The following is a 23,615-nucleotide window of genomic DNA, read 5'->3' as shown; positions in this document are numbered from 1 at the left end:
TAGCCAAGAGGTCACAAAGGCATGAATAACTGCAGCCAGGTCTTAGTGTGTGTACAGCACCTAGCGCAGTCTCGGCCTCTAGCAGTACTGTAATGAAAATAACAATGCTGGGTTTATACCAGTAAATGGGTCAGTGTCTCTGCATGCCATCTGTACTGAACCTCAGGGCCTTTATTAGTGAGCATTGTTGCAGGTGTCTATCTCTAGCACAATCATGCTAACAAGAAGGCCCTTTTAATCTGAAAAGGTGCCAAGGGGGAAGATATAAATGAACCACCTGCCAAGAAAAAGAGGCGTTTGGACCCGTATCGAGCATTTGTACCAGAAGAGCAAGAGTTCCTGATAGCCTGTAAGTATGAAAAACTGTCCCCAGTTCCTGCTGATACTGGGGAGCTGTGCCCGGGATGTGCCTGAAAGACACAGAGTTTTGGGGAGAGGGCAAAACTGGATCCAGCCCTGGCTGTGGTTGAGGGTACAGAAGCCGCTCTCCCTCCCCAGGGCTAGGGTGCAAGGCAACACCAGCCCATATTCATGTGACTGCTCTATGGCACTTGCAGCAGGGGAGGATCAGGGCTGCAGCATCCCATGGAAGTTGTGATGCTTCTCAGGGCATCCAGGGCTGTGAGTCACCTTGTTGCCACCTGCTTGCAGTGTGAGGGAGTCTTGTGCCAGCTGGCAGTTAACGCTATAATACAACCAGCCTGTTAGCCACTCAAGCATTCTCCTCTGGGCTACACCAGCCCTGCCTTTGCCCTGCAGGCTGACAATAGACACATGCCAGCCCACAAGTGCCTTCAAAGTGTCCCACTGTGGTGGCCAGCCCCTGGTCACTGGATACCCACAGAAATCCCAGATCCTCTGTTCCCAAAGGAACAATGTATCCCAGTTTTACCTCCTGTACCACACACAGCTCTTCAGTTCAGTCATAGTTAGGGCCCTTCCAAATTCACGAACTATTGTGGTCAATTTCACAGTCATAGGATTTTAAAAATCATAAAAGTCATGAGTTCAGCTATTTAAGTTAAGATTATTGCAAGGGGGGGGCTGCGGTACTGCTACTCGTCATTCTGCGCTGCGGCTGCTGGCGGCGGCTCTGCCTTCAGAGCTGGGCCGCTGGAGAGCGGCGGCTGCTGGCCGGCAGCCCAGCTCCGAAGGCAGCAACGCAGAAGTCAGGGTGGCATGGTCTGGTATTGCCACCCTTCTGCACTGTTGCTTGCGGGGCGCTGCCTTCAGAGCTGGGGGCCCAGCCAACAGCTGCTGCTCTCCTCCGGCTGCCCAGCTCTGAAGTCAGCACAGTAGTAGAGGTGGCAAAACCACAAACCCCCTAATATAACACTGCGACCCCCCTGCAACTCCCTTTTGGGTCAGGACCTCCAATTTGAGAAACGCTGGTCTCCCCCATGAAATCTGTATAGTATAGGGTAAAAGCACACAAAAGACCAGATTTCACGGGGGCGGGGGAAGACCAGATTTCACAGTCCATGACACATTGTTCATGGCCGTGAATTTGGTAGGGCCCTAATCATAGTGAAACGAAAGGGAATTAGACTAGAGATTCAACTGGAAACAAGTGTGAGTGATGGAAACAAATAATTTCATATAAAACAAGATCATAAGACATGAACTACGGTCTACACTTACTAATAGTTACCTTTCCTAGCTAATAGAGTAGAGTCTCACCCCAAAGTTCTGTCTTTTGTAGCACTTGCTTGTCCCAAGTAGCCAGGACCAAGTCTTCCATGAACAACCCCCACTCATCCTATTATCTACTGCAGCATTTCCCAAACTGTGCTCTGTGGAACACTGGTGTTCCGCACGATGTGAATAGGTGTTCCGTGAAAGAATCTAGAATTTAATTTTGACTCTTGCACTTGATTTTTGTACTATTTTATATGCGCTTTCCAGTTAGAAATTGTTAGTTCAAGTTATTTTAAATTTGTATTTTTGCTTTGTTTTATAAAATAAAATATATTTGAGCCTAAATAACCCAATTTTTTATTTGAAAACCAAACGACTATGTAATAGGCTAAAAAGTGTTCCGTGGCCAAAAAAGTTTGGGAAACGTTGATCTACTGAATCAGTCTTTTGTCTTTATTCACAGGCAGGGACATTACTTCATTGCCGTATTGTTCCTTTTCCCTTCCAAGTGGTTTGGAGGTTTATCGTTTGTCTTTGATGGTTTTCCATTGACTTTTCTGAGTTGCGGAAACGCAGAGAGTAAGCAATGCATGACATGATTGGCTAGCCAGGGAGGAGTGACAACTCCCTCCCACTTGACTGGGCCATCACCCAGACATATGTTCCCTAGTGGCTCACTTTCATTCCAAGACCTTAAGGGCACAAATTTTCAATATAGTGACATTATTCCTTAAATATTATGCCCAGGTCCTCCGCACCAGGGGAATGCCACTCTGGCCACCACCCTGCATGCCGTGGTTGCACCAAGTGGAATCTGGCCACAGGGCCTCACTCTTAAAGCTCATCTGAAATAGCCTCTAGCACAGTGGTTCTGAACCTATTTACCATTGTGGGCCACATAGGGTGACCAGATGTCCCGATTTTATAGGGACAGTCTCGATATTTGGAGCTTTGTCTTATATAGGTGCCAATTACCCCCCACCCCCGTTCCGATTTTTCACCCTTGCTATCTGGTCACCCTAGGGCTGCATATGCAGCTCTCAATATGTTAATATGTGGGTCCCATCCACACAATATATATACTATCTGTATGGCCCTGAGTATGGCACATGGGTTGCAGCTGTGTACTGATTGGGCTGCAAGCAGCCTGTAGGTCGTGGGTTAGAAACCACTGGTCTAATAGCACAGAACCCCCTAGCACCATGCTGGAGCATTGTGGCTGATAGGGATGAAGAGCCATCTATTGAATCACCGTTGCCATTTTCTGTGGCATCCTGGGTTTTCCTTGGAGGTCTCCCCTCCTTGCACTGACCTGGCACAATGCTGCTTAGCTGGTGAGAGCTGAGTCTATCCCTAGCATGTAACTGTATCTTCCTTCCAGATGAAAATATGGAATCCAGGATCCAAAATGCTTTGAACACTACGTACGAGAAGCTGACCAACTCTCTGTCCCAGGATAACATGTCGGATGAGATTAAATATCTCAAGTGAGTCTGCAGCCCAGTTCCTCCCTGAAAGCCTAATGATTTAGACACCACAGCCTACGCTCACGCAGGGCTCTGCTTACCTGCTCTATGGACAGACCCATGTTGCAATGGGCAGATCTAGCTCTGACCTCCTGCATTTGCAGGGTTCTGATGCAGGCCTGTGTCTAGATAGCACCATAGGAATTGGCAGACTGGATCAGACCACGGTCCCTCTAGCCCAGGGGCCTGTCTCTGACAGAGGCAGCACCAGCTGCTTCAGAGGAAAGTATAAGACCCCCACAATTCTGGGATGTCCCTGGAAAAGAGAACTCCACTACAGATACCTTCTCAGCATGGGTCTCCCCACAGGGCTCCAAGAGGAAATTGTGTCCAGGAGCCATCCCTAGTGGTGCGGGTTCTACAGAATGTTGTAGCTCAGGAACCAAGGAGAAGCAAAGAGCTGGTCTGACGGCTCAGGGCCTTTGCACAGGCTTCTCTGGGCTTACATGGCTCTCTGGGGATGCTCCCAGTTTGGGATTGGGCCCCACTGCCTTTTCCAGCCAGGGTGAACTCTGCCCCCTGAACAGGATGACATGGGGAGAATAAGGCCATTAGGGGTACGTCTACACTGCATTGTAAACCTGGGTCTGTGAGACCCACGCCTAGATAGGCTTGGAGACACAGACTGCGCTTGTGCATCCACATGGCATAGTAAACCCAGGTTTACGATGGCTGGACCCAGGACTCACAACTGTGTTGACACGTCCATACTGCACTATGCAGACCTGAGTCAGACCGTGAGGTGGTGCATCAGTGCAAAGGTGTCCCCACAGCCAAACGTGGAGAGGGCATGGCTCTGGCTCACTCAGCTCCGCAGGGCTCTTAGGCCACTCCTGGTGTCCAGGAACCTAGAAAACCTCTCTGTTCTCAGGTCTGTCGGGGGGGCTGGTAGGGGAACCCAGGCCCACCCACTCCACTGGGTTCCAGCTCAGGGCCCTCAAGCCAGACAAGGAGAGTCAGGGTTTGCTGATTCGGAGAGTACCCTGAGGTTCTTCCTGCCTTCCCTCGGGCCTCTGCAGCCTCTTCAGTCTGTTGGCCTGTTTGCCCCTTGCTGGGGTGTTGTCCCTGGGCAGTTTTCTAGTAGTCTGCTGACAGAACTTCCTTTCTCCTGCCTGCTCACTCCTCAGTTAGCCACCCACCCTCTGCCTCCCAGCCCTTTTATCCTCCCAGCTGCTGTTAGCCGGCCAATCAGCAGTGGCTGGCAGTGCCTGTATTAACCTTTTGGTTGCTGGGAAAGCATGGGGTACATACACTTCATGACACAGACCTTCTGCTTCTAGGGGCACATTCCAGGGTTCCTAGCACCCTCCCCAGCTGTAGCTGCTCTAGGCCTTGGTTCATGGTGTATGGTGGGAAAACTTGTCTGTCCACTGTTAAGGAAAAGTTAGCACATGTGACTCCATTTTGGTCTGGGGCCCACCATTGTCCAAAAACAAGCACATCATGCACCAGGAGGCGTGTTCCTTAGCTACTGCATTCCTGTGAAAATCCTCCTCCTTGTTTCCAGCCTGCCTTGACTCCCAGTATCTGTTCTTTGTCAGTCCCTAAACTCCCTATCTCCTGGCCTTTGATGTGAGGCCTCCCATCCTGATCATAAAAGTTACCGATGCATAGCTTTAGGACCATGCTGTGTAATTAACATACTAGTTTAGCACGAGGAATGCACCAAGCAGGGATAGGTGGTAGATAAGAAAAGGGTTTGTTTATTGGCTAAGATTTCCGATGCACGAGGGCAACATGCTTTGCTAAAAAGTATATAACCTTTGTGTAATCTGTATTCTGGGTCCCCTCCTGGCTAGCAGGGGGGCACCACGCTCAAGCGTAATAAACTTAGTGTCTTTTGGGAACTCCGCAGTTGTGGACTTTGTTTATGTGTCTCAGCCTAGATTCGAACTGTGCGTGACTTATCAGGTATAATTCGCAGCATTTGTGTGCGTGTCCTACCAGGTGTAATTCATAGCATTTGTGTGTGTGTCCTATTAGGTATAATTCGCAGCATTTGTGTGCGTGTCCTACCAGGAGTAATTCGCAGCAGTTGTGTGCGTGTCCTCCCAGGTGTAATTCGTAACACCATCCAGCCAAACCTTAACAATAGCGGAGCTATTCTTTCTTTCCAGTGTTCATCTAAATTAATTTAGGAGAAGGGGAGTCTTTCTATTGACTCCAATGGGGCTGTATTTGTGAGGAAGGGAGCTGCCTGGCCCTTCCCAAATATTTGAATCTGTCTAACCCTCCCTCCCTCTTGCCTTCTCCACAGGAACCGCCTCCTCACCTTGAAAGAAAAGTCCTCTCTGGACCCCATTTACATTGGGCTCGTTGGCAGCACCGGGGCTGGGAAGAGCTCGCTGTTCAATGCCATCATCGAGCAGCAGTTCTTCCTGCCAGTGTCGGGGAGCGAAGCCTGCACGTCGTGCGTGGTGCAAGTCAGCAGCAGCCAGAGCAAAAACTATGAGGCAAAAATTCACCTTCTCTCACTACAGGCAAGGCTAACTCCTCAGCGTGGCACAGGGCACAGATGGGTTCTTTAGGGCAGTATCCTGGCTGCAGAGTGTGTAGATACAGCCCCTCTGCAGGGTAACTCTGTCTTATGGAGAGGGCAGCTGGCTCCCTGGCCCAGCAGGCCCCTGCTGGCTGTTTCTTGTATTAAACCTCAGCCCTGCCTGATGATTGCCAAGGGCTGCAGGAAGGAATGAGTGACCTCTGAGTAAAGGACAGGGTTGGGGCTGGTTCTCTTAGGAGCCAGGAGGGGACAGGTGGAAGCAACAACACTTCCCTCCCTGCTTTGCTTGTAGTTGTCCAGAGGGGAATCCCGCTGCTGGAACCACAGCTGGTCTGTCTGCTGCAGAAGCCAGGGAACCACTTGTGCTGCTGCTGCACACCTTCTCCTGCAGCACCGAGCCAGTTCCCAGCTCCCATCCTCTGCCCTCTGCTCTGCACTAAAAGAGCTCTGTAGTCCCTTTGATTGGAATGCTTTTACACCAATCCCATCCAGCCTGAGCTCTAGGCGCCGCCATACCTCCTGAAATCCACTACTGCTGCCCGTACAACCCTAGTTAAACCCAGCTCCAACACCTGCATTGTTCTGTCGCAACCTTGCCCAGCCCCTGCCCCCCGAATGTCCAAAATAACAATGGCCTGTTTGCTCTGCTCTGTACTGGCAGGAATGGAAGGAGGAAATGAAGAATCTGGTGGAGCTTGTGCGGAAACCCAGGGCAGAGGAAGAAGAGGAGGAGGAAGGGGAGGGCGAGGATGATGTAGGTGAAGCTGTCCAAAAGCTTCGAGCGCTCTACGGGAGACATGCTGAAACCAGACTTTATGAAGACCTGTTGAGGGCAAAGCCACTAGTAAATATTCCTGCCTCAAAATGTATTCTCCTCAAGGGCGTGCAGGTGAGTGAGTGTGTTCATAAATTCCAAATCCAGAAGACCGTTGTGGGTTCAAAAAAGAATTAGATAAGTTCATGCAGGATAGATCAATCAATGGCTGTTAGCCAAGATGGTCAGGGACAAACCCCGTGCTCTAAACCTCTGACTGCCAGAAATTGGGAGTGGATGACAGGATGGATCACTAGGTAAAGAGCCTTGTTCTGTTTTCTCCTTCTGAAGCATCTGGCATTGGCCACAGTCAGAAGACCGGGTGGTGGGCTAGATGTACCATTGGTCTGACCCAGTATGGCCATTCTTATGTCCGGGAGATGCGTGGAGAGGGTGAGGCCAGAGCAGGAGGAAGCTGGGGAGGCGAGGGGAAGGGGAGGGAGGTGCTAGAGCCAGGGGAGGCATGGGTGGGGAGAGGGAGTCTGGAGCAGCTGGGCTCAGTCCCAGTTTCAGAGAGTGAAGGCAGGGGAGAGGTGTTGAGGAGAAGCAGGGCAGTGTTGCTTCTTGCCAATGGCTAAACCAATTCCTCATAGTTTTTCCTTTGACATCGCTTATATGAGTGACAAACATAAATTTAAAGTTCTTTAATATGTAAGTCATCAACCCTGAACAATTATATAAGTTCTGTGTGGGAGCGTGATTCCTGCTACATTAATTAGGGCAGTGATGCTCAAACTATTTACCAGCCAGCCGTTCTTTGTCAGAGGAACAAAAGTAGGAGGGGAGAGAGTCAAGACAGTGATAGGAAATGGGTGACCAGGCATTTCCCAGTCTTAGGGGTGAGGAGAGGACGAGTGGATAGGGAGAGGTGTACACTAAAGTCTGACTTTTTCAACCTGAAATTATCATACACACAGTGACTGAGGCATAAAGGGGAGTTAAAAAGTCAAAAGACAAATTAAAAAAACAGGATTTGGTGGTTTTTAAAATCACAGAAAGATTTTTGATCTCTTGAGGTTGGCAGTACTGCAGTCGGATGTGTGATAGACACACCTGAGCCAGCTGTGATCCAGTTAGCTCATAAACCGATAGCAGTAAGCCTGCAGCAGCTGTACAAGCCCACCCAGAACCCTGGATAATTATTCAGGCAGCTCGCCCACGCAGACGTCCGTGCTACTGCAGCTTCACTGCTCTTGGTCTGTGTGGTACCTAGGTCAAAGCTAGCTTGGGTACATCTCCGTGTGCTGCAATCATACCCCTCTGTCCCCGTTCTCAGTGCAGACCTCCCTTATTTGTTTCTCTTTAAGGAAAGGTGGTAACATTTAAATTCAGCAGGTGCCTCTTTCAGCTTTACGTTTAGCTCCAAACCAGCTTTGCTGGATTCGAATGGATTTTTCCAAAGAACTTGGAATAGGCAAAACTCAGGGCAAAATTGTCCCCTCCTGCATGAATCTGTTGTGGGATTCCCCAGGGAGATTAACCCAGTCTGTCCCACTGAGGGAGTGAACTCTGCCTGCCCTATCCCACTCCTCCACACCCCCTGGCAGGAAGGCAGCTCCAGTGCTGCCACCTAGAGCTTGGCAACAGTTCCTGACCCAAAGAATTTCCGGTGGGAAAGTCTGGGTTATTTGAAGTCTAAATATTAGGCAGGAAAATGTGAATTGTAACTGATATTCTGATTTTTTCTGATCAGGGACATCAAACCAAAGCAACAATACTTTGTGGTGAATCATCACTGTGAAACAATTGTTTTGCTTTGTTTCCATTTAAAAATGTCATCTTGGCTTGGGGTTTTCAGGGGATTTCCTGCCTTTCTCTTCCCAAATTTTAGGTGGGAATTTTCCCTGAGGAATTGACCACAGGGAACATTTCTGCTTTTCTGATCAGCTCCACTGCCAGCCATGCAGAGGCAGCTGTAACCCTCTTCCCTCAGCAGCCCACCTCCCAGGGACTTATGGGGGATGCTAGAGAAAGTTAATCAGGCCTCGGGCTACAGTGACTCTCTCAGGTGTCCTCTGCAGTACCAGAGAGGGAGATTCTGTGCTTCCACCATGCTGTTTAGCTCTTGTGAAAGCTCTGTCAGAAGTGGAAGGAGGCTAGACTTCCTGGACTCTATTCTCAGCTCAGACAATGACTCATTGCATGTTCTTGCTCCTCCCGGCCCCTCAGTTTCCTCCTCTGTAAATGGTGGGAAACGAAACTTAGTCTCATAACACGCCCAGGTGGCAGGTTGTTCAATTAATTACTGTTCACGGATGACTTTGAGGTCCTATCACCATGAAGGGGCAGAGTTTGATTTATTTATCATGTTTCAGGCAAAAGAACTCTCTGACAAACTGGACCCTTATGTGCGGTGTCAGAGTGACAAGGATGAGGAGGAGCCAGCACAGGAGGAAGAGAAAGCCAAGATGCGGCTCTGGCCGCTAATCAAATACGTGGAAGTGACTATTCCGAAGTCTGACATGATTCCGGAAGGTGTCGTGTTTATGGATATTCCCGGGACAGGAGATTACAACAGCAAAAGGGACGAAATGTGGAAAGAGGTGACTTACCAGCTCTGTGGTGTGTGGGGGAAAATGCTGATATGTTATTTGGCTGGAGAGCATTTAACCATTGGTGCTAATGTTATTATTCCAGTGTAATAAAGAAAGGAAAGCTCTAGAGAGGGCAGTGTGCTCTGTGGCCTGGGGAAGGCTTTAGTGGAATGAACAAAACCAGCGTCCACACCGTATAGTGAGGGTGAACCTCTGATATTAGCTAATGGTGCTTCCAGGCTTGGATCCATTGCTGCTCCTGGATTCCTGTAGCATCAGAGACCCATAGTGCCTTTCTCCATCCACACTTCACTGGGAAACTGAGGTTTTTCCTCGGAAGTGCAGACCCTGCAACGATCAGATAGACCTTTATCTTCTCTGCACTTGGGCTATCCCATGGAATGTCTACGCAGCAATTAAACACCCGCAACTGGCCCGCTTCAGCTGGCTTGAGCTCGGGCTCTGGGGCTGTAAAATTGCTGTGTGGATGTTCCGGCTTGGGCTGGAGCCTGGGCTCTGGGACCCTCACTCCCCCATGGTGTTTAATTGCTGTGTAGGCATACCCCTAGCAGTCAGCACAGAACCCCCAGCTAGCACAGTCCGGAGTGGCACACAGCTGAAGGGCTTGAACTAGGGGCTCAAGTCTGCAAATTGCTAGCACAATCCTGCAAAGACTGAGCACTCTGCACTGCCATTGCAGTCAGTGGGGAATCCAGGGTGCTTGGCATGTCTCAGGATGGAGCCTGGGTACCTCTTTGCTTCCAGATATAATTATCTCTCTCTCTCTCGCTCTCTCTCTCCTTAAGAGCATCAATAAATGTTCAGTCATCTGGGTTATCAGCGACATCGAACGAGTTGTGGGGGACAAAGTCCATGAAGTGCTGCTGACAGAGAGCATCAAAGCTTACCAAGGCGGGATGTGCAGTGACATCGCTCTGGTGGTCACCAAGTCTGATAAGCTGTATCTGAAGGAATACCTGAGGTAGTGGAATCACTTCAATTCAATCAATGGCCTGGGCTGGTTTAGGTAAAAGTAAAACACATTTATTTCATCAAAGAGAGAGGTTTAAAGTGAGTTCAGATATAAGGGATGAAGATAGAAAAGGTTACAAACAAACAAAAATAAAACCATGCTTCTAAGGCCTTGTCTACACTGGCAAGTTTCTGTGCAGTAAAGCAGCTTTCTGTGGTGTAACTCCCGAGGTGTACACACTGCCAAGCCCCTTAGTGGGCAGAAACTACAGAAACTGTGCTGTAAAAAAACCACCCCGACGAGCAGCATAGAGCTTTCTGTGCCGGGCGTACAGCTCTGTGGTGATGACAGCGCTGCGATTGGCCCCCGGGAGGTGTCCCACAAGGCCCGTTCTCACCTCTCTGGTCATCGGTTTGAATTCTACTGCCCTGCCCTTGGGTGACCAACTGTCATCCCCACCCCGTACATTCCTTTGCAAATTTGAAAGTCCCCTTCCCTTCGGTGATACATGCAGTGGTCTCAGTGCATCTTTCCAGGTGGCCATGCCTGCTCCACGCACCAGGCGACCCCCCACTTGGAGCAATGCCGAGCTGCTGGACCTCATCAGTGTTTGGGGAGAGGAGGCTGTCCAGTCCCAGCTGCGCTCCAGCCATAGGAATTATGATACCTACGGACAGATTTCACGATGCATGACGGAAAGGGGCCATGACCGGGACGCACTGCAGTGCAGGGTCAAAGTGAAGGAGCTGCAGAACGCCTACCACAAGGCGCGGGAGGCAAGCCGCCGCTCCAGTTCCGCTCCCACAAGCTGCCGGTTCTACAAAGAGCTGGACGCGAGACTCAGTGGTGACCCCACCTCCACTGCAAAGACCACTCTGGATATTTCGGTGGAGGAAATCTTGGATGAGGAGGGGGACCCAGAGGCAGAGGATGACTCGGAAGTGAGAAATGCATGCAGCCAGCTCTTTTCTACCTCGGAGGAGGCTAGCCAGTCACAGCTGTCGGATCTTGGTGACGCGCATACAGGAGAGAAGGCCCCTGGTAAGTGGATTTGATTCTGGGAATCGCTGAGGCGAGTTGTTGGGGTCAGGAGAGTTGCAGAAAGCAGGCTTGCGCCTGTATGATGCATGTTCCACCATATGCCTAGTCTGAGTGGCGGAACAGGGTGTTGATTGAATCCCTCACTTTATGGGAATCTCCCTCAGAGATCTCCAGGCAACTCTCATGGAGATACTGGGCAATCCACTGCCGCAGGTTCTTTGGCAGAGCTACTTTGTTTCTTGCCCCATTAACAGTAACTGTCCCACGCCACTCTGCTGTCACACAGGGAGGGCGGGCCTCTGGGGCATGGGGGGAATCATTGCTGCACACAGGCAAGCCGCATAAGGGCCAGGGCGGAAGCCGCAGTCTTGGAGAAGACCCTCACTTGATTCCCTGCTCACCCTCAGAAGCCAGATATCTTCCGTAATGACCACATCCTGTGGAAAATGTGGGGACAGGAATGATTATCAGCCCCCGCTACTGTGCTGGCTCCCCCAAGAGCCACATGCCCAGTGTACAGTAGGGTCCGGGAACACTGATTTCCCCTGCCCCTGCAGCTACTCACCATTTTGGGGGTCTTGTGGCTCATGTGTGCTTGCCTGGGGTCATCCAGTTAGTGACAGGTATGTGAACTCTGGCTGTGTTTTAAATCACTGAATCAGTGTTCTGTGTGTTGCAAACAATACCACTTCTGTAAAACGTTGCACTTAAACTTCACAGAGATGACCTTGGGTGCCCAGCCTCCCTCTTTGTTATCGCCAGCTGAACGGCTGCGCAGAATTAGAAAGCAGCCGTGGAGAACTAAGAAGGGCTTTCTGCATGACGTTATGATGCACTTCACGACCGAAAAACAGGAATTGAAGGAATGGCGGGACAGCGAGAAGAGGGACCAAAAGGAGAACACAGCACGCCAGAATGAAGCTACAGAGCGGCTCTTAAACGTTATGGAACACCAAGCAGACACGCTCCAGGTGCTACTAGCACTGCAAACCGAGCAGCTCTGCGCCCACCCTCCCCTGCAGCCGCTGTCGCAAAACTCTTTCTCAAGTGTCCCCCAGACACAGCCAACACACTCTTATCAACCTCCTGGCTCCAGTCTGTACCCGTGGCATTCCACTCCTACCCCGTCACAGTCCAGCACTGCAGACTCCCAGCACCCACTGCACTCAACACCCCTCCCTCTGCAGTTTGGCCCTGCTGAAGTACAGTACCCGCTGCATTGTACTCCAGAGGAGAAGGCTGGATATGATCCCTGGACATACACAGATCTTTAGCTGCCCTGGGACCCCCTCCTCCTCCTGGATCTTCCCTTCCCCAATCCCCCTCAGTGCTGATGTGTTTTTTTGTTTGACTCTCTCCTCCGGTTGTTGTTTTTTAATACAAGAATTGAGTTGGTTTGAAAGTAATCTTTATTCTATTAATTGAAAGGAAACAGAGCCCTGAAAATCAACAGAAAATTATCTTAAACCTTCATATTGCATCGTCTGCACCAATCACAATCACCTCCTAGCATTACAAGCGCTGCACTCCCGAGCATAGCAACAAATATTAGTGCATTTCAGCTTCAAATTGCTGCCTCAAGGCATCCTTATGGCCCAGCGCTGCACCCCTCTAATAGCCCTGGTCTCTGGCTGTTCAAACTCAGCTTCCAGGCGCTGAGCCTCAGTGGCACAGCCCTGAGTGAAGCTTTCACCCTTCCCTTCACAAATATTATGGAGCATATTATTATTATGTGTTGGTCAGAGCAAGCAGCATACTGGTCAACAGTTCAGGATCCATTCCTGCAGGCCAAAGAGGCAGAGCGTGGAGTACACAAACCGTTGAAAGATGGCGTCAAATGCGGACAGAAGCACAGGGATTGCAGGGATGTGAAGCAATGCATCACTGGGCATTGGGACAGGACCCAGGATGCCCTGCGACCCCCTCCATCTTCCCACAACTCTTAGCGGCAGAAGAGGAAGAGATGCTCTGTGGGATAGCTGCCCAGAGTGCACCGCTCCGAATACTGCTGCAAGTGTGAACACGCTATTGTGCAGGCAGCTGTCAGTGTGAACACACAACAGCAGTTTCCCTTCAGCGGTCTCTGAGCGGCACTGTAACTCTGCCAGTGTAGACATTATCCTATGACTAAAACTTAATTTCAGCATCAGCAAGTTACAATCTTTCTCACCTACCCTCAGTTCCCAGAGACTTCAACCCCCTGTGATTTCAAGAGCTCTGATCCCTTGAATCCCCCAAGTAATAGTTCAGTCCCCCTCTCTTTATGGTCCAGTAAGCCTTTGAAATGTATTCCCAGATAAGGTTCCTCTCCCCTGCTGGGTGTGGCTGCCAGTTGGTCTGGTGTAAATTCCAGGCTGTCTTCTTCCTTGCTGGTGATTTTTACGATGCAAATGATCTCCTCCTGCAACCTCAGATACAAATGAATAGCCCATTACATTTGGCCACAGCTGGTTTGAGGTGTTGGCCTCGTTCCTTTGTCTGGAGAAAACCTGTTTATCAAGTCCCCCAACACACCTGGTTTAAATACATTTTAGTCACATATTTCCAGCCTGCCTGTAAAGTTTTTTATAGGTTGATGGTACGTACATGACTCAAGAACATTAATGGTCAGTGAACAGTAAGTTTTCCAGTGATATGTTACATGTCACGTTTTTGATATGTATCATGACAACAGTATGTTAGGTGTAGTGAGTATGCCAGGCCTGACGAGAGTTGCTGACACAGAGTGGTGAACCACCAGCTGGTATGTGTGTCACAGGGGATTTAGGAAGAAACAGGCCATGGGATGAGCTGTATTGCAAATGACTCTACAATAAGCCTCCTTGCACCCAGTACCACACTGATCCGTGCTCACAAGTCCCCCACGTGTGGAATACACATAGGGACCACCACTCGAAGAAGAGAATGTTACTTGCTGTACCTGGAGGTTCTCTGAGATGTGTGGTCCCTAGCGGTGTTCCTCTACCTGCCCTCCTGTCCCTCTGCTTCGGACTTCACCCAGTGCAGTAAGAGGAGGAACTGGAGTAGTGTTGATCTGCACTGCCCCTTACACTCTCAGTCGGGAGCGCAAAAGGACATACCACGCCCATGCAGGTCAACAGACACTGCTTGGAAAAAAACAGGACTCGAGTGGATGGCGTGAATGTACACCATGTGTGGAGTACAGCTAGGGACCACACATCTTGACGAACCTCCAGTACAGTAAGTAACCTCTCATTTCAAGAGCTCTGGCCTCTTGAATCCCCTAAGTGATCTATCATTTATGGGTTTGCTCCCCCTCTCTTTATAGTCCAGTAAGCCTTTGAAATGTATTCCCAGATAAAGTTCCTTTCCCCTGCTGGGTGTGGCTGCCAGTCTGTCTCCTGTAGATTCCAGGCTGTCTTCTCCCTTGCTGGTGATTTTTACAATGCAAATGATCTCTTCTTGCAACCTGAGATACAAATGAATTGGGCACACCTGGTCTGAGATGTCTGCCTCTTTCCTTTGTCTGGAGAAAAGTTATCAATTCCCCCTGGCATGCCTGGTTTACACATATTTTAGTCACATATTTCCTGCCCATCTGTAAAGTTCTTTGTGGGTTGACCATATGTATGTACATAATGCAAGAATATTAATGATATATTACATGCAAACTTTTGGATATATATCATGATGACAGTGTGTGAGGTGTAGCAAGTATGTTAGATCTGACAAGAGTTGCGAACCACCAATTCACTTCTGTGTCACAGGGGTTAGGAATAAACAGGTCATTCTATACTTGCTTTCTACAATGATTCTTGCACCTTCCATTGAAACATCTGGTGCTGGCCACTGCCAGAAACAGGATGCTGGGCTAGATGGACCTCGGGTCTGATCCAGTCTGGCCATGCTTATGAATATGCTAAGCCCATTTCCTACTTTCCAGACTGTATATTGTCACCTTCCCATAACCCCCTGCACATAGTTATGTGCAAGGGGCATGACAGGATTTTTGATGTTTGCCATACCTGATTAAATGTGTCATTTTGATTTTTTTCCAGGGAAAGAAAAGAGAAACAAGTGAGTATTTGCAGACTTTTTAAAAAACAAATTATAGTCTTAAAAATGAACTCTCCATAAACAAAAATGAGGGGTCACTGATTTGTCTTCTGAAGATGGATGTCATCCACTAGGGCTGCTAACAAGAGTCCTGATTACTGTAAGAGGAGCTGCCAGGTTAATTTTTTTAAACAGTAGGCATTTACAGCATCCATGGGCCCAGTCTAGGTATCACCTGCTCACCCTACACATGTGAGCCCCCCATTCGCTTTGAGTGGGTAAGAAAAAGACAGTTTAGCCCACAATCAGGATAAAATTACAAGAGCTATCGGCATTTGTAGTTCAGGAAGGAAGTTGATCATCAGCTGGAATAGGGTAAATATCCTAAGAGAGGCCTGGTGCAGTGGCATGAGAGCTGCAAAGTCCCTTGTTCTCATCCCATCTCTGCAACAGTCTCATTGTGTGTCCTTGGGCTAGTCACTTAACCTCTGTGCCCCCTAGCTTCTCCAGCTGTAAAACTGGAGCAATAAGGCAGTCGCTATACATGGGAGCCCTGAGGAATGCAAGACATTAGAATTTAGGCAGCTGAGCAACGTTAACAACAAAGTTGAGTGGACTTAGCCATATGGAGTCAAGTATCAGGGGGTAGCTATGTTAGTCTGTATCCACAAAAACAACAAGGAGTCCGGTGGCACCTTAAAGACTAACAGATTTATTTGGGCATAAGCTTTCGTGGGTAAAAAACCCACTTCTTCAGATGCATGGAGTGAAGATTACAGATGCAGGCATTATTATACTGACACATGAAGAGAAGGGAGTTACCTCACAAGTGGAGAACCAGTGTTGACGGGCCAATTCAATCAGGGTGGACGTAGTCCACTCCCAATAATTGATGAGGAGGTGTCATTGGCTCTGTCAACACTGGTTCTCCACTTATGAGGTAACTCCCTTCTCTTCATGTGTCAGCATAATAATGCCTGCATCTGTAATCTTCACTCCATGCATGTGAAGAAGTGGGTTTTTTACCAACAAAAGCTTATGCCCAAATAAATCTGTTAGTCTTTAAGGTGCCACCGAACTCCTTGTTGTTTTTTTAGCCATATGGGTTCACTTATTTATGGCCATAATCCCAGTAGTATCTGAATGCCTCACAAACATTATTGAATTTATCCTCAATGCCCCTGTGAGGCAGGGCAGGGCTGTTATCCTCATTTTACAGGTGGGGAACTGAGGCACAGAGAGACTAAGTGACTTGTCCAACAGCACACAGGGAGTCAGTGGCAGAGCTGGGAATTCAGTCTGGATCTCAAGTCCCAGTCCAGTGTCTTAACCATTAGACCATCTTTTCTAGCCTTCTATGGCTTATTTCTGAGTCGTAAACAAGGGTTCAAAGAACTAAGTTCAGTTCACAGACAAAACAAGCCTTGATCGAGTATTTCCCAGTGTAAAATGGCTCCAGAACAAGACCAAATTAGGAACTGAAGATGTGCTGCAGGTTACAGTACTAATTAACTCCCCTAGAGTTGGTTTTTATGTTTCATGCAACGATATCTGCCTCACTAACTATAATAACCTTAATAAAGGATACTTTTAAATTACATGAACCAAAAATAAAATTAATGTTATTGAAAGCAATAATCCTGTTTAACTCTTTTTATAATGAGCAGTTAGCTCAATTGATTTAATTTAGCCAAGAAAAGGTTAAAAGGTGACTTGATCACAAGCTACAAATACCTTCATGGGAGAGAGATTTCTGAGAGCAGATGACTCTTAAATCTAGCAAAAAAGACCTAATAAGATCCAGTGCCTGCAATCTGAAACTAGACAAATTCAGACTAGAAATAAGGCACATTTTTTTTAACAGTGCAGGTAATTAATCATTGAACCAACTTACCTAGGATGGGGCCATTACTTGGAGTCTTTACATCAAGACTGACTGTCTTTCCAAAGGCGTGTCCACACAGAGCAGTAAGGTGGACTATGGGTCGTGGGCGTGAGTTGTGAAGAGCACTGACATGTTAGTCGTTAACTGGTTCATGTGGAGCTGGCCAGCATGCATTAGAAGTTCCCTGTGAGCTTTACCAAAGGATCATAGAAGGGTAAGGCTGGAAGGGATCTTGAGAGGTCATCTAGTCCAGTCCCCTGCACTCAAGGCAGGACTAAGTAATAACTAGACCATTCCCTACAGGTGTTTGTCCAACCTGTTCTTAAAAACCTCCAGTGATGGAGACTCCACAACCTCCCTATGCAATTTGTTCCAGTGCTTAGCTACCCTGACAGGAAGATTTTCTTAATGTTCATCCTAAGTCTCCCTTGCTGCAATTGAAGCCCATTGCTTCTTTACCTGTCCTCAGAAGTTAAGGAGAACAATTTTTCATCCCCCATCCTTGTAACAACTTTTTATGTACTTGAAAACTGTTATCATGTCTCCCTTCAGTCTTCTCTTCTCCAGACTAAACAAACCCAATTTTTTCAATCTCTCCTTATAGGTCATGTTTTCTAGACCTTTAATCATTTTTGTTGTTCTTCTCTGGTCTTTCTCCAATTTGTCCACATCTTTCCTGAAATGTGGTGCCCAGAACTGGATATAGTACTCCAGCTGAGGCCTTATAAGTGCTGAGTAGAGCAGAAGAATTACTTTTCGTGTCTTGCTTACAATACTCCTGCTAATACATCCCAGAATGATGTTTGCTTTTTTTGCAACAGCGTTACACTGTTGACTCATATTTAGCTTGTGATCCACTATGACCCCCAGATCCCTTTCTACAGTACTCCTTCCTAGGCAGCCATTTCCCATTTTCTTTGTGTGCAACTGATTGTTCCTTCCTAAGTGGAGTACGTTGAATTTCATCCTATTTACTTCAGACCATTTCTCCAGCTTGTCCAGATCATTTTGAATTTTAATCCTACCCTCCAAAGCACCTGCAAACCCTCCTAGCTTGGCACTGTCTGCAGACTTTAAGTGCACTCTCTATGCCATTATCTAAATCATTGATGAAGATACTGAACAGAACCAGACCAAGGACCAATTCCTGTGGGACCCCACTTGTTATGCCCTTCCAGCTTGACTGTGAACCACTGATAACTACTCTCTGAGAACGGTTTTCCAACCAGTTAGGCACCCACCTTACTGTAGCTCCATCTAGGCTGTATTTCTCTAGTTTGTTTATGAAAAGGTCATGCGAGACGGTATCAACAGCCTTACTAAAGTCAAGACATCCCACATCTACCGCTTCCCCGCATCCACAAGGCTTGTTACCCCGTCAAGGAAAGCTATTACATTCAGTTTACATGATTTGTTCTTGACGATCCATGTTGACTATTACTAACATAGTGCTGTTTCAAACAGCAGTATGTTAAAAGCACACTAGGGAACTTCTAGCCCACGCTGGCAGGGTCCACATGGGCCAGTTAATGTGCAACATATTAGTGGGCTCTAGAAATCACATCCCTATAGTTACCATTACTGGTTCATATAGACAAGCCCTAAAAGATCTGCTCTAGCTCAATCATAAGTTCTGGGCTTGATGCAGAAATTCCTGGGTGAAGTTTGCCCTGTGTTATGTTGGAAACCAGAATAGATGGTGTCTGATGGCTTTAAAATCTATGAAAACATTTTGGGGACTACCTATAGTAGCTTTCATTGTCTTTCCAAATGTAGAAACCTATAGAAACCAAACACGATGCCATTTTAGAGAGGAACGCATCCGTGAAAAGGAAAAAAAGCAATAGCATGAAGACAAAGCTCAAGGTAAAGTATAATACTGGGTTTTCTAGTTGCAGGAAACCTATTCCTATTATATTTCAATAGTAAATGTGATGGTCCTTGGACTAACATTTGTAAGCAAGTATTTTTCCATGAGATGTGATGATTTCTAGGTGGTCTCAACTATACTATAAAAACCTCGATGTCAACACACAAAGTTCTAAGCCCTATTGAATTCTGGGGCCAGATCTATCTTGGCTTTCAGGTGCCTAATTACTGTCAACTTCCAATGGAAGTTAGTTGCCTAACCTTGTTAGGCACTTCTGAAAATCCCATTAGGGAACTCTCCTTTACCTCCAGTGATAAAAACTTGTGTGTTTGGAGCTGACCATCCTCTGTGGTTTGATTCTGAGTCATAAATAAGGGATCCAGGCATTAAAATCAATGTACAGACAAAGCTGATCCTTGATTCGGTGTTTGCTCAATGAAAATTTGACATCACAAATCCCATCGTTTCACAGTAATACAGAATTAGGAATTTAAGATGCACTGTTTGTCTGCAGCACAAAGCATTCCTTAAACGAATCTGGTAACATAGGGAGAGAGGAAACAAGGCCTCAGAAAGGGAGAGAGATGAGCTGGGACATTGATGGGGCAGAAATTTCACAAGGCTGTTCCTGGTGGGAGAAGCTGCAGGGGAAGAGGCTCTCACCCCAACAATGGTGAGATTATGTGACGAGACAGAGGAGTTTGCCGCTGGAGGGAGGAAGCGCAGTTTTGAACTGGATCCTGATATGAATGGGGTAGGTTGAGGATACGCAACTGATTAAATTCACACTTACTGCACCACTTATTGTACTAACTGTGGCGGAATTCTGCAGTGACAATAGGACTTGCCAGAAGTTGGGGATGGGCGACAGGGGATGGATCACTTCATGATTCCCTGTTCTGTTCATTCCCTCTGGGGCACCTGGCCTTGGCCACTGTGGGAAGACAGGATACTGGGCTAGCTGGACCTTTATTCTGACCCAGTATGGCCGTTCTTATGTATTTTCTGAAGCTGCTTAAATAACCCCACTTTTTACACAATCTGTGTGTGGGTGGTTTTTTGTTTGTTTGATTTTTGTTTTTTTTTAGAAAATACTGCCAAGTGACTCAGAAATTCTGAACAAGGCTGATCTCGTTTATACGGTCAGTGCTAAAGAGTACTGGAAGGAGAATTATATCACTAAGGAAGAGACAGGTAACATGCAATTATTCTTTCAACATGAATTGCTAATGCTTCATTGCTCGGAGTGCTGACTCTGCATCTGTGTGCATCTCTTACCGGTGATGGGCACACACCACAGATGCAGGAATTTGGTTCAAAGCAGCATCTAAATGTGCAGATGCTTTTCCCCAAACTGTGGGGATTATATTTATTGTTATTTGTATTACAATTACACCTGTATTACAATTGTATTACAAATCTAAAACCACAATCAGGGCTCTGTGGTGCTAGGCGATTTACATGCGCATAATAAGAGACAGTCCCTGCCATAAAGAGCTGATGATCTAAATAGATTCGACAAACAAAGTGAGTGTCACTGTCTCTGTTTTAATGGGGAATTGAGGCTCAGAGATTAAGTGACTTGGCCAAGGTCACACAGTATCTGTGGCAGAGCCAAAAATTGAATCCACAACTCTGAGTCCTAGTGCACTGCAGACACAGAAATCTATGGGGGTTGCAGGTGCTCAGCACCTCTCAGGTTCAGGCCCTCTCCAATGACCATCTGAAAGCCCCACTTCTGGCTTCTCTTCCACCAGTGACCCCATCTTTCTCCCAACCCAAACCTCTATAGGCCCCCTGTCCAGTCCCTTCCCTTGACATCTAGGTAGCCCTCCCCTACAGCCCCCTACATATGCTGCCTTGTTGCATGGGACCCAGTTGTTCTGCTGGGCCCATCCACTGCTGAATCCAGAATCCTGGCATCTTTGTGCCCTGAACGGGAGCTTAGCCTGCAGTGCAAGGCTTGAGAAGCTTTACCTGTTAATGATCAAGGATCAGACTCGCTAAAGCTGGCCCAGGGTGTTGTAAATTCCGCGCCCCTGCCCCAGCCTGGCCCCTGCACCCAAAGGGAGGCATTGTCCTAAGGGGAAGCAAGTGCTGTTACCACAAGCACCCTTCTGTGGGGTTCCTGCAGGGGAGGCACCTTCTCCGTTGCAGCTGAGGGCCTGGGCTCTCCAGGAGATGGGGGCTGCCCAGGGATCAGTGCCCTGTATTAGCCTATCCCTCAGCTGTTCCAGCAACACCACCTCTGCAGCTCGCACTGCCCACGCATCGGGCTGCACTGGCCCTCTGGCAAAGCAGACGTTGTAGCCATTGATGTCACTGCTGTGGGTGCTGTGAATCCCTGTTTCTGCCTGAGCCTCAGGGGGTATAACATACAGGGCCAGCGAGGGGACTTAACTCAGCCCCTGAGTGCTAGAGGTTCAATACCCCAAGTACCTGTCATTGCACAGCCACATCCTTCCTTGCCTGTCACACAGCCTGCCAGGAAGCTGCAGGAGAGGTGGCATTCACAGGACACAGCACTATATGTGTTGTTGATAGCAAGGCTTAGCTCTGCTTCTCGGCCCCCTGTTTTCTTCTTTGTGTTGCTTCCCTTTTCCTCTCCCAACGTTGTGTAGCTTGTGCCTCCATGTGCAGATCCCTGTGTAACACTGACAGACCCCGGTCATTGGCGGGATCGAACTGGGGACCTCTGGAGCTTAGTGCATGAGCGTCTACCTCATGAATTAAAAGCCAACTGGTTGTTAGCTAAGGCTGTAGAGCAGACTCATTTTCTATATCTCTCTAAATGGTCTCAGTGCCACTAGATGGGACAGAACACCACACCCAGGAGATGTGTGGGTTGCACCTGCACAGACCAGCCACTGCTGCCCTGCTCAGATCTGCAGCAGGCAACGTGTAGGTCCCTGAGTTTCTGAGACACCAGCTTTTCCTCCAAGTCTCTTGACTGAAACAAGAGCTGTTCTATAGAGGGAACGTTCACCCATGTTCATACCAAAGCAGCCTGGAGCTCTAAGCACATCATGACATGGGGAGGGGGTATCGTGGCTTCACCCCTATAGTCCTCACCCCCACCTATACTGCCAGTGCTAGGAGGGCCCCCTCTGCTCCCAGAGTGGCAATGGCAGAGATTCACAGATGTGAGGGCCAGAAGGACCGTTGTGATCATCTAGTCTGACCTCCTGCATAACACAGGTCATAGGACTGCGCTGGAGTAATTCCTGCTCCAAGTCCAACTGCTGGGTTTGAACTAGAGCCTGCCCTTCAGAAAAACATCCAGTAATAAGACCTAGCTTTTCAGCACTAGATTCAAACATTTACAATGAGTGAGAATCCACCACAACTTCTGGTATGTTGTTCCAGTGGTTAATGACCCTCAATGTTAAAAATGTACATCTTATTTCTAGTCTGAATTTGTATAGCTTAACTTCCAGCCACTGGATCATGTTACAGCTTTGTCTGCTAGACTGAAGAGCCCATTATCAAATTTTTATTCCCCATTTAGGTACATAGACTCAAGGAGTTCAATCTATTTAGCTTAACAAAGAAAAGGTTAGCCTCTATCACAATAAGGCATGTTGCAAATTTCCAAACGCATATTGCAATATCCAAACTTCCCATACTAATGCGGTCAGTACATCTTGCAGTTAAAGCACTTGTTCTGATAAACAGGATGTTATGCTAAACCTCAAGCAACTAAATTCTCCACTCTCACCAAACTAAATTTTCCACTCTTAATAAAGGTTGCACAACGTAACATCATTATTACAAATTATTCATAAAGCTTGCAAAGCGGTTGGTTCACTTGATAATAGGCCTTTACTTAGCAATAGGTCCTTTGGCTCAATAGTCGAGAGAGCCTACTTCTTCCTACCAGGCCTGACTGCCCAATGCCCTTCTCCTCAGGAGCAGCATGAGTGTAAACAGGAGTCCCCTCTGCTTTCTGTGTTTCTGTTTGGATGGGTCAAGCCATCTGCACTCTTCCCCTCCTGCTATGCACAGAGCGCTCTGCTGGGCTGGAGTTCGGAGAGCCCCAGGGTAGCGGGGTTAATACCCCACTGAAATAAATGGGGCAGTGCCCACCCTCACAGCAATTGGTTCAGGCTCTGTGCAGATTCAGGCAGATGTTACTGAACCAGTTTCCAAGCTATTCCTCACAATTGTGAGGACTAGAGACTTTACTTTTTGTAAATGCAGGCTGGGGTTCTGATGTAATCACACGGCTCCTGGAGCTGGGGTCCTAGGCCTATGCCTTAATCCAACCCTGTGTTCACTGACAGGAAGCTCTGCAGGAGCAATGTTCCCCCTGTTGAACATCCTGCAGGAGGACCGTCTCCTGCCACATGTCTAAGGCTATGTCCGCACTACGAGCACTGCCATGGCAGCTACATTGCTGACGTGCTGTAGTGTAGGCATTCGCTTCAGAAACGGATGCGGTTTTTCTTTTGCCGTAGCAAATTCATCCCCTCGAGAGGCGGTAGCGAGGCTGCTGACCCAGCTTTGTCTACAGTCTTCAAGGCTGAGGATGTGAGGGAGATTCCCAAAGCTGAGCCAGTCTTTTTCGGTGACAAATCTGAGGAACTGTTCCAGATTGAGGTGTCATTAGAGAAGGTTTTGGAACGAACAGATAAACTAAAGAGTAATACGTCACCAGGGCCAGACGGGATTCACCAAGAGTTCTGAAGAAACTCAAATGTGAAACTGCAGAACTACTAACTGTAGTCTCTAACCTACCATTTAAATCAGCTTCTGTACCAGACGACTGGAGGATAGCTAATGTGATGCCAATTTTTAAAAAGGGCTCCAGAGCTGAT

The 23,615-nt window shown here is 47.9% G+C and overlaps 2 protein-coding genes across 2 annotated transcripts in view; both read left to right on the top strand.

Moving 5' to 3' along the window:
- Window positions 1-23,615, top strand: part of NUGGC (nuclear GTPase, germinal center associated) — an 82,188-nt gene that overhangs the window by 12,459 nt on the left and 46,114 nt on the right. The window contains exons 3-11 of the mRNA XM_077812314.1: window positions 248-349; window positions 3,020-3,125; window positions 5,422-5,644; window positions 6,326-6,553; window positions 8,794-9,021; window positions 9,819-9,994; window positions 15,046-15,064; window positions 18,705-18,794; window positions 19,887-19,992. Of these exons, the coding sequence (XP_077668440.1) occupies window positions 248-349; window positions 3,020-3,125; window positions 5,422-5,644; window positions 6,326-6,553; window positions 8,794-9,021; window positions 9,819-9,994; window positions 15,046-15,064; window positions 18,705-18,794; window positions 19,887-19,992 (1,278 nt within the window). The remainder of the gene's footprint in view (window positions 1-247; window positions 350-3,019; window positions 3,126-5,421; window positions 5,645-6,325; window positions 6,554-8,793; window positions 9,022-9,818; window positions 9,995-15,045; window positions 15,065-18,704; window positions 18,795-19,886; window positions 19,993-23,615) is intronic.
- Window positions 10,178-12,344, top strand: LOC144262492 (uncharacterized). Its single transcript, XM_077812312.1, has 2 exons — window positions 10,178-11,026; window positions 11,747-12,344. Exons 1-2 carry the CDS (start codon window positions 10,330-10,332, stop codon window positions 12,298-12,300), a joined length of 1,251 nt encoding a protein of 416 aa, XP_077668438.1. The 5' UTR covers window positions 10,178-10,329; the 3' UTR covers window positions 12,301-12,344.

The sequence above is a fragment of the Eretmochelys imbricata genome, chromosome 3, assembly GCF_965152235.1.
Source record: "Eretmochelys imbricata isolate rEreImb1 chromosome 3, rEreImb1.hap1, whole genome shotgun sequence".
In the NCBI taxonomy this organism is placed as follows: Eukaryota; Metazoa; Chordata; order Testudines; family Cheloniidae; genus Eretmochelys; species Eretmochelys imbricata.
This window is presented reverse-complemented; position numbering and strand designations above follow the sequence as displayed.